At 41.1% G+C, this 9,181-nt stretch overlaps 1 protein-coding gene across 2 annotated transcripts; it reads right to left on the bottom strand.

Annotated features, from left to right (window-relative positions):
- Positions 1-300: 300 nt before the first annotated feature.
- mvk (mevalonate kinase) lies at positions 301-9,178 on the bottom strand. Of its 2 annotated transcripts, none has more exons than XM_056375540.1 (10): positions 8,780-9,178; positions 8,224-8,371; positions 7,904-8,051; positions 6,022-6,177; positions 5,229-5,332; positions 5,022-5,067; positions 4,762-4,852; positions 4,197-4,316; positions 3,839-3,992; positions 301-2,739 (listed from the first exon to the last, which is right to left on the bottom strand). In XM_056375540.1, exons 1-10 carry the CDS (start codon positions 8,855-8,857, stop codon positions 2,588-2,590), a joined length of 1,197 nt encoding a protein of 398 aa, XP_056231515.1. In that variant the 5' UTR covers positions 8,858-9,178; the 3' UTR covers positions 301-2,587. The 2 variants fall into 2 exon arrangements, with proteins under 2 accessions (XP_056231515.1, XP_056231516.1); XM_056375541.1 differs by having other exon boundaries at positions 7,904-8,048.
- Between the last annotated feature and the right edge of the window lie 3 nt (positions 9,179-9,181).

Below are 9,181 nucleotides of genomic sequence, written 5' to 3'. Positions count from 1 at the left end.
AGCACCCTTGTACCCCGCTGGCTTAGTCGGACCCCTGCTACTAACACCAGCCGCCACCCCCCACTTATCGAAAGGGCAAACACCCCCAGGAGGATCATACAGCCCATCATGACAGAGAGGAGCTCATGATGTTGATGTTGCCTCTGTCAGTGTGTCTGTGTGAATGCTGGGAGAGGACAGTCGCAGTGATCTTCCCCGCTGCGGCCAATTCCACATCCTCCTTTGACACAGATATCATGACATAAAACACAATCAACCCACAAGTAATTTTCCATAATAACAACCAACGACATACTGTGATCCAGAGATCCTATTTATGTAAATGAAAATGCTCACTGTAGGAAGTCATACACACACCGACTCCCTGTTAGTAAAACCAGTGGCCATGAGCAACATGATATCTTGTCAGTCAAGTCTAATTCTGTATTCAAACTTAATGGTTCCTGACAAGCATTTCAAAAGTCGACTGACGGACCAGAGGGACTGTGCCACAGTGAGCATGACCACTCAGCAAATTCACATTCAACATTTCCTTCCTCCTGCTTGGACAAAATGAATTATACATCCTTGATTCTCCCGCATTGATCCATGCAGACGAACTGTCTAAATGTTAAATGTTAAATGATTTGTTCATCTCCCTCTTCACTCTTGGGACAGCACACTGTTTTCACTGTATCCCTCTGATTCTGACATTCTCCCTCTATCCTTGACCCCCTTTCCTCACTCCCTCTGTTATCTGAAATAATCTCAGGGCCTCCTTAGATTCTATTCATCAGAGCAGAAAGAAGCAGGCGCTGACACTGATAAAAAAAAAAAAAAAATACCATCTGTGCCTTCCAGGGGTAAAAGGAGTGAGAGAGAATAAGACAGAAAAAGAAAGAGAGGGGCTTCAAATGAAACGGGCTCTGTTGTCTCCCTCTTGTCCCCCCTTGTCAATGCCATTTCAATGGAAAAGCGCAGTGGTAATTAAATTCCAGCAGGGGTTAGGGGCAACTGTGCAGTGCGCTGACGGGGGGCTGCCCTGACATAAAGATGACACAATTCAAGAGGACAGAGGGGGCGCCAGGCGGAAAAGGAGGGAGGGTGACGAATGTCATTTATTCACGTACACTGCCAGATTTGTACTACTCAATCTTCATGACATTTAAAAAATAGAAAATGAAATGGATATTCAAACTCAACTGAATCCCACAATGACCTTTTCCCCAAATCAGGCATATTCTAAACAGATCCGTCTTCTGTATCTGCGGCATTTGCAGAATATTTTGTAATGCTTAGGAGGATGAGCGATTAGGTGGAGAAGAATTTGGGAAAGCTGGAGTGAGTGTGAGTGAGTGAGTGTGTGTGTGTGTGTGTGTGTGTGTGTGTGTGTGTGTGTGTGTGTGTGTGTGTGTGTGTGTGTGCGTGTGTGTCAGCACAAATGTGTGACTCACAGAAGGACGCTGGTTGTTGTTGATTCACATTATAGTGGCGCTAATCCAGAGGCTCCAGAGAGGCCACACACTCCTGCTGTCCCCCTCTCCCCATCCTCTACTAGCACAACAAATCAGCCACTTACTCTTTAACTGCAGAAATGAACAACGCATAAAACTGAAATAGGAAGAATATTTTACCAAATTATTACAGATCTTTAAGATAGAAAAGAGACTTGAATTTAGTTTTAGCATACATTTACATTTCAACATATCTACATGTTAAATTTGGAGCAAAATTGAAGAGCAATGCAGCATTACACAGTAATGTTTTTAAGTTATGTTTGAAGCAGTCTTGATAATGATAATTCATTAGTGTGAAGTCTGACATTACATGTGAATAATTCTCTGAATATATTCATGACATTATTATTTCCTGGCTTTGGCTTATTGAGAGAAATATTCTCACCATCACTGTTCATGAGAAGAGAAATATCAATGTACAGTTACTTTCATAAATCTCTTTGTAGAACTATGAAGAAAAAAAATTGAATAGTAGTCATTGTGTTTTGTTAATGCCCCTGATCCCTCCAAAGAAAATTATTTCATCAATCTTTTCCTCCATTGTTATCATTATTTATGAAATAAATCCTACAAAATGATCACTTTCACAATAGCTGTTATCCCACAACACTTGCATGATATAATGTCAGGAGTGGGTCATTAATGACTGACGATCATCTAATCCATTAAATTAGGTTGGCCCTGCTACTTTAAACATGGATGAAAATATAAATGAATCCTGCCAGTGCTTCACTTACATATTCATCAATTTTAACAGAGCCTCTTAACATAACTCCTGTTTAATAAAAAAGCACTTGTGCAACTCTGCTGCCATCTAGCGGACAAAGAGCTCAGCACACGGGTTTGCAGCCCAGTAAATTTTACAAGCAAGCACTCAACACAGTTGACTTGTTGTTTTCTACACTTTAGATTACATTGTTTTTCAGTCAGGAAAATCTAAGATTAATCACTCCAGGCAGCTCTGTCCAGCTCTGCTCAGTGTCAAACGTCCCTTGGCCCACTTCATTAGTTCAGCACACCTCAGGTCCTGACAAGGTACCGACAGACAGTCAAACAGCCCGTCTGTCCTCTTGTTCAGCCACGGGTGAGTGTCAGTATTGGTTTAAAATCTCCAGAACTTCCTCCTTAACAGACAAAGGAGCGTGCTGCTGGACACCCGGTCCCCCAATACTTGTTTCCCAGCAGTCAAAGCCGCAGTCTCTCAAGTCCTGCACTGTACTCTGGACAACGACGGAGTCCGTTTCTACAAAATAAACAAGTCATGTCAAGGTGGGCTGTAGTTACACATAAAAAGGAAAAAACTGTATTACAGTGGGATAGATGCTGTGGACATTTAACAATGAAATCAAGTTGTTATGACTGAATGTGCTACAGTGGTGCTTTCAAGGACAGAGCATAAGGTTGTCAGGACTCAACTTGTAAAGTCTCTGTCACTAACTGCAAAAGGACAACACTGGAGCCACTCAGACAACCCCCCCCCCCCCCCCTTACCACTTTAACATACTGTATAAACTCTCTAAACGTAGAATAAAAATTGTTCTGCAGCTCTTCAGCTCAGCAGGGAGGACACAGCTGCACAGCAACACTCATGCTAACCACAGTTGAAAATTTAATGCTACAGCAGCTTTTAACGTAATGATAAAATAACTTAACTTAGCGCTTGTTTAAAAAACAAGCCTTATCACATAGACTCTCTGAGAACATTACAGAAGACAGATGCTAGGCAATCTATTTGAAAATAGCTGCAATTCACAGAAAGGGAAATGCTTGCTGAGAAAACAAATAAAGAGCATTTTGAAATCTATTTGAAGGATTTTAAACTTATTAAAATTCTGTATGCTACAGGCTGCAGGCATAAACAAAGACTCAGCTCACAGGTTCTTTGCTTGTTTGCTTTGTCAAAGGGAGGATGATACAAAGTTTCCTTATAACCAATTGCATTGTAGTACCCACACACCAAAAGACCCTTCTTTTGCAGCCTTCTCATCATTTCCTGCCACTCAAACTGTTGTTTCAGAAAGGAAGAGTGAGGGAGCGTTTGAGGAAAAACTGAACAGTTGTTGTCAGCAGGAGTCTGACAGTTTGGCTCATCAAACTTCCTTCATCAAATTGAGTTCATCATAGGACAAATCCATCACAGGAATAGCGGTATAGCCTTGACTAAATGAGGGATTCATTTCATTTATATGCATCACTTAAAGTGGAGAAGTAATTACAACAGCAGGTACAGTATGTTCCTTTGGGAAAAAAAAAATAGACAAACCTTTGACTTTACCCTTTTTGCAAACATTTAAAATGCACACTGTTATGACATTCACAGCACAGCGATTGGCCAACAGTACCTGGTCTCAGAAGTGTAATGCCACAGCCTCCACCCCCTGCACCGGTTAGCTTGCTGTGGAGCCCTCTGGTCAGCGTGACCCGACACAGTGTGTCCAGGGCAGGGTGTCCCACCCCCATCACATTCAGATGGTGCTGGTTAATGTCAATGAGCTCCTATAAATCATATGACATTCACATACCTGTTGTTAATACCTGTTGCTCACTGGAGGGATTTGCTGCATGAAAATGAATATGGGGTCTTTGAACTATAAGCATGCAATTACATTTAACCATCTCGACAAATTATCTACAATGTGTAGATGTATGTAACGTACAGTGTGCACAATGTGTTTTACACAACCTATAAATATAAGGTACCTCTAGAATATTGTAGTGCTCTCCTGTGATGGGCTCAGAGGTCATCTCTGAAAGGACTTTCTCACAAGTGCAGGAAACGGCATCAACTGAGTCAAGTACAGGGGTCATGATTGAGGGAAACTGCAGGGGGGAGGGGGGACAAAAAGAAAAGAAATCATCATCTCCAACGTAGCAGCAGGTCTCCATAAAGCCTTTACTGCAGGTTATATGCAAAACAAGTGCCTGTGCCTGTTTGTTTAAAACATCCGAACAGGTTTATGATGGATAAGCTGTATACAAATACAGACTGTAAAATGTCAGGTTTGACTTTGGCTGTGTTCCAGCCTGATCACAACACTGCCACAACACCATCCAGGCCTATCTATGTCTGAGGCAGGAATCTGCACACCTGCTGGTGTCACCAAGGCAACAGCACACAGGGGTGCTGGCTAAGAGTTTAATTTCAATATTTTATGAAGGCACTCGACGCCAGACTCTGGAGTATCTGCCATGCAAAAGCACCGCCTATTATATTAATTACAGTGTCGACAAGTAACACACGGGGGAGGAAGAAACCATTTAGTACCTTGTTAATTTTGTCCTTCACCCTGGCAACAAGTACCTTGGTGCTACGTGGTACTTTGGTGTTAGTGAGGAGGATTCTTAATAATGGCACCCTGGAAGTAAAGTGGAGAGATCACAGAGTTCATACAGACATATTATTCAGATGCACACATTTTATTCAGATTATATTTGTTTTCTGTGAGCAAAAAAAAAAAAACTGATTTTATTAATTCACTTGCTTTAAATTAAATAAAATTAAAAACTGTTCATCAGTGTCAGTACCTGCTCAGTGGTATTATCTTCCCAGCCAAGAATCTCAGCATGCCCCCTACATAGAGGGAAATCAAAATCATTAAACAGATAATCATCGGATGATAATGAAAAGTGGTGGTACAATACTCTGATGATTCCACTAAAGAGTGCCGAGAGTCCACAGAGACGAGGGGAAGTATAACACCATATGTACTGCCAGATAATTTCAGACCTCACCCCATGTTCCTACAGCGTTGTCTACTCCTGAAGGATTCCCGTGGATGATCATTTCCCCTTGAAAAGCCCAGCTGTTGATCAGCTCCAGGTCCTCCTGACACCACCTGCAATCATTTTAAAATGAAAGGAAGAGCTTTAAAGCCCAAGAGACTCTCTGACCTGACCTCTACCTTCCACTCTATCACCTAACCAAACACTGGTATATGGGCCAGACTAGGCATCTCACAAAATGCGGGTGTTGACAATAATTTCTGCAAAGTCCTCTGTTACTACCAAGAACCAAAGAGGAACAATGACAAGAATTTATCTAAAATGTGACATTTTGGGAGGTACAAATGGAGTTACATACAGGGAGTTTACAAAATTGAGCTGTGAAGTGAAATATCTTAATAAAAATCTAATATTTGATGCAAAGCTTTTATGGCTAAATAAGGAATTAATAAAAACAAAATAGTTGACACATTCATTAAAGATGTTACATTATACACTTCTAAAAGATAGTATTTATTGACCCCCAACCACGTATCAATGTTTGTACTAATTATAACATGAATCAAAGTCTTTAATTCTCCATTATCTTTATTCGGGAAAGGCTGTTTACATAATCTGGGAAATGTGAGAAGTAAAATCACCTCTGTGATTAAATATACTGGTTAGTTTTTGTGTCTTTTTAGAGCATACTGATCAGGCCTAATGATTCTTTGTGTGCAGAATTGTCTATGTAGACTGTATACAGACTGCTACACAGCTGGAGACCTTTTTTTTGTCGTTGTTTTTTTTTTTTTTTTTTTACCTGCCAGTGTGATCCCACTCTTTGAGAGGAGTGGGAATGGCTCCTCTTGCACTGAGCAGAGCTGCAGCTAAACACACTGAGTAGGCAGCACTCGAACCCAGTCCCGCTCCAGTCGGAAGCTCCGACCACACAGACAAGGTCAGGCTGGGCAGCTCGCTGAGAATAAAGTATAAACATAAAAAACAAACATAAAAATTGGGCTTCTCTTTGTACATAAACACTTAAATACTGCATATATAACTTATTACGGTTATTAAGAGATGAGTGCAGATGATTGTGATGACTGATGATGGTGACAATATAAAAGTATTTACTGCATGGGCCTTTGGAATTTGTAATTGTGTCCACAACCTATGAGCATTTTTACACAAAAAAATGAAGTAAATAATGTATCATGTCCTCTTCTTTACATTTACATTAACTGGTACAATAACTGTTTTTCATAACTGTGTCAGGCACAACAATCCATACACTACTATATCTAACAGAAGAAACTTGCTTGACACTGACTGTCCATGTCTGTCAGGGAAGCTGCTTTTGGGCAGACAGGAGAATACTCTAAACTAATTGTCCGGCTCTTCTCTCAAGGGGAAAAACACATTCAGACTTGTTAAAGGCTGCAGTGTGGCCCAGTGCCAGACTCTCATTAGTGACCATACTGTCAGAACCCATCACCTCTCTCAGACACGCCAGCACCGTGTCAGCGCCGATTAAACCTCTCGACAACCTGCAGCTCTAATGTTCCTGAGCATCTTCCCTGTTCACAGCTGCTCGTGCCGCTAACACTAACATCCGGCCTTTCTGTCTGTTTCTCTTTAATATCTTCGTTTGCAAGTGGAGGGATTTTTTTTCTGCTTTTTTCCTGAACACATCTACATCAAAAAGGAGCACATTATTGCAAAGCAAGCTTTATCAAAAGAGCTGCAAAGAGTAACGACATAGAAAGTACACTGAGAATGGGACTGCATGAGAGCAGTGTAATAAACCTTCAGATGATGACAAGTACTTGTGACCTTTGTTGTTTTACGTAAATGTTGTTTACATTTACAGCTTTTAGTTGACACAAGAGCTGAACATTACAGCATCGTTTCAGTTCAAAGTCACAGTGCAAAGTGTAAAATGTCTACGGTACACTACAGTTCTCATCACTTTACATAATGCTACACATGAGCATCAGCATGGCATCATTTAATTTGAACTGGCTGTAGCTCATATGCAAAGTTACAGTCTCTCAAATTCAGGTGTGGCAGACAGAGTTTCCACAAGGTGGAGGTGTTTTGTCAATATACAAATTTCCTGCACCACCTACACTACAGCCACATAAAGTTCTCACTGCTGCAGTTTTAACAGTTGCACCAACTTCAGCCAATGAGTGTTACAGCTTCATTTTTTTTGTCTCTCTTACACCTGTTTTTTATTCTATGTGTGTCTTTTAGATTTTTACATCTTACACTTGTTTTAGTTCAAATAAAATGCTAGAAATGAAACATCATTATGTTACACTATCCTCCAGAGGACATAAAACGAGCAGAGGACTGATGATGATATGACCAGAATCCACACTAGCCAATATTCAGTAAAAAACAAAATCAAATCAAATTCTCTAACACATACTCACAATCATTGGCTATTAAATAAAGAGATGCAGCTGCAACACTTTTTGCCTGAAGGTGATGGAAATGTCAAATCTACATTCTGTTGCTTCCCATTGCCTGTTGATGGAGCACATTCAAACTGCTAGCACCACATCTCTGCAACTGGATGATATGTTCTGGGCCTCGTCTCTGGTTTTCCTTTTATACCTTTTTTTGGAGTCATCCTAGCTAACAAGCTGTAATACTAAAATGAACAAATGCTTAGAGGAACAGTAGTGCTGTCTCACCTTGATCCAAACAGTGAGAGGTAGAGGTAGAGGAAGGATAAGGTTGCCATGTTGCAAGTATCCAGGTTTCCATTTGTTACACCGACAAATTCACGCAGTCTCTGCACAAGTTCAGGATCCAGACGTTTCATCTCCTCCCCCTTAGCTGCTATTAGATACAATAACAAGACAACAATCAACAACACACACTTTAATATGTAGATGTGTGAGCAACATGGACATTTTTCAGTATGTGCTGGACTATGTGACGCATGACATAACATTAAAAAAATCCAGTGTGTGTAGGCGGTTACAGCCTCCAGCGCTGCATCATCCCTTACCACAAGAATAAGGAAGAAGCTGCTTCAGCTCTGTCAGGTTCCAGCAGAGAAATGTGTCGATATTTGGGAGGTTGATGCACACTTTGCCAGTAGTAGTGGTCTCCAATCGTAAATATGTTCTCAGGTTCAAACTGACAGCAAGAGCCACCTGTGCAGGAGCAACAACAGAGGTCAAAGGGTTATGAAAGAATCACGATGATCAAGTTTTAGCCTAGGCTAGTATTAGCTGAAGTTTATTTTTCAATACTACCAGATTGCTCCAAGGTATACCATGGCTTTGTGATTATTGAATGTGTTTTCCATACAGTGCAATAGCAAAATTAACATGAACCACTGGCAGTAGTAGTAAGAAGAGACATCCTCTGGGAGAGAGGCAAATAGCAGTAAAATACACAACACACAAAGGTTTTTGTGTGGTATCTGGACAACTGTCCTGCAAACCCGTGGTTCTACAATTAGTATAACATCGTAGTTTCTGTTGAAATACTTACAACAGAAAAAATCTCATAAACTCCTTATCTTGATTGTTAGCAGTACACTTTTCCTCACAGGTTACCTTTCCATGCACAACTGCATGCTCTCCGTGGAGGATCGCCTTCCCAGGAGCAGACACGAAGAAGTCATTGGCTGGCATTTCTGTGACAAAGTGCACAACGTGTCTGGAGCTGCTTCAACTTATCTCTGACAGTGTTGTTATTACAGGCTAGCTCGGCCACCTCTAGCTAAGGTTAATCCTCTACAGCAGCAACAAGCAGTCGACAGCTCTGCCCAAGAGGTCTGCGCTTTTCAGGAACGCTCGACGAATATAAGGGGCTTAGCAAAGCTAGAAAAAAACTTTTACGGTCTAAAACCAGGGGGATGCTCTAAGATCACACTCCTTTCAGCGCGGCGTGATAAAACCATGTTAAAAACACAGCTGACACACCAAGAGCAAGACAGGTTCCGTTTCCAACATCCA

This window comes from Seriola aureovittata, chromosome 5 (assembly GCF_021018895.1).
Source record: "Seriola aureovittata isolate HTS-2021-v1 ecotype China chromosome 5, ASM2101889v1, whole genome shotgun sequence".
NCBI classification, from domain to species: Eukaryota; Metazoa; Chordata; class Actinopteri; order Carangiformes; family Carangidae; genus Seriola; species Seriola aureovittata.
This window is presented reverse-complemented; position numbering and strand designations above follow the sequence as displayed.

Coding starts and splice junctions, on each gene's coding strand:
- mvk (XM_056375540.1), bottom strand. CDS start 8,857: ATGCCAGCCAATGACTTCTTCGTGTCTGCTCCTGGGAAGGCGATCCTC. Junction 8,372..8,779: donor ATGCAGTTGTGCATGGAAAG/GTAACCTGTGAG, acceptor GCTCCTGCACAG/GTGGCTCTTGCTGTCAGTTT. Junction 6,178..7,903: donor CTCTCACTGTTTGGATCAAG/GTGAGACAGCAC, acceptor CTTTATTCTCAG/CGAGCTGCCCAGCCTGACCT.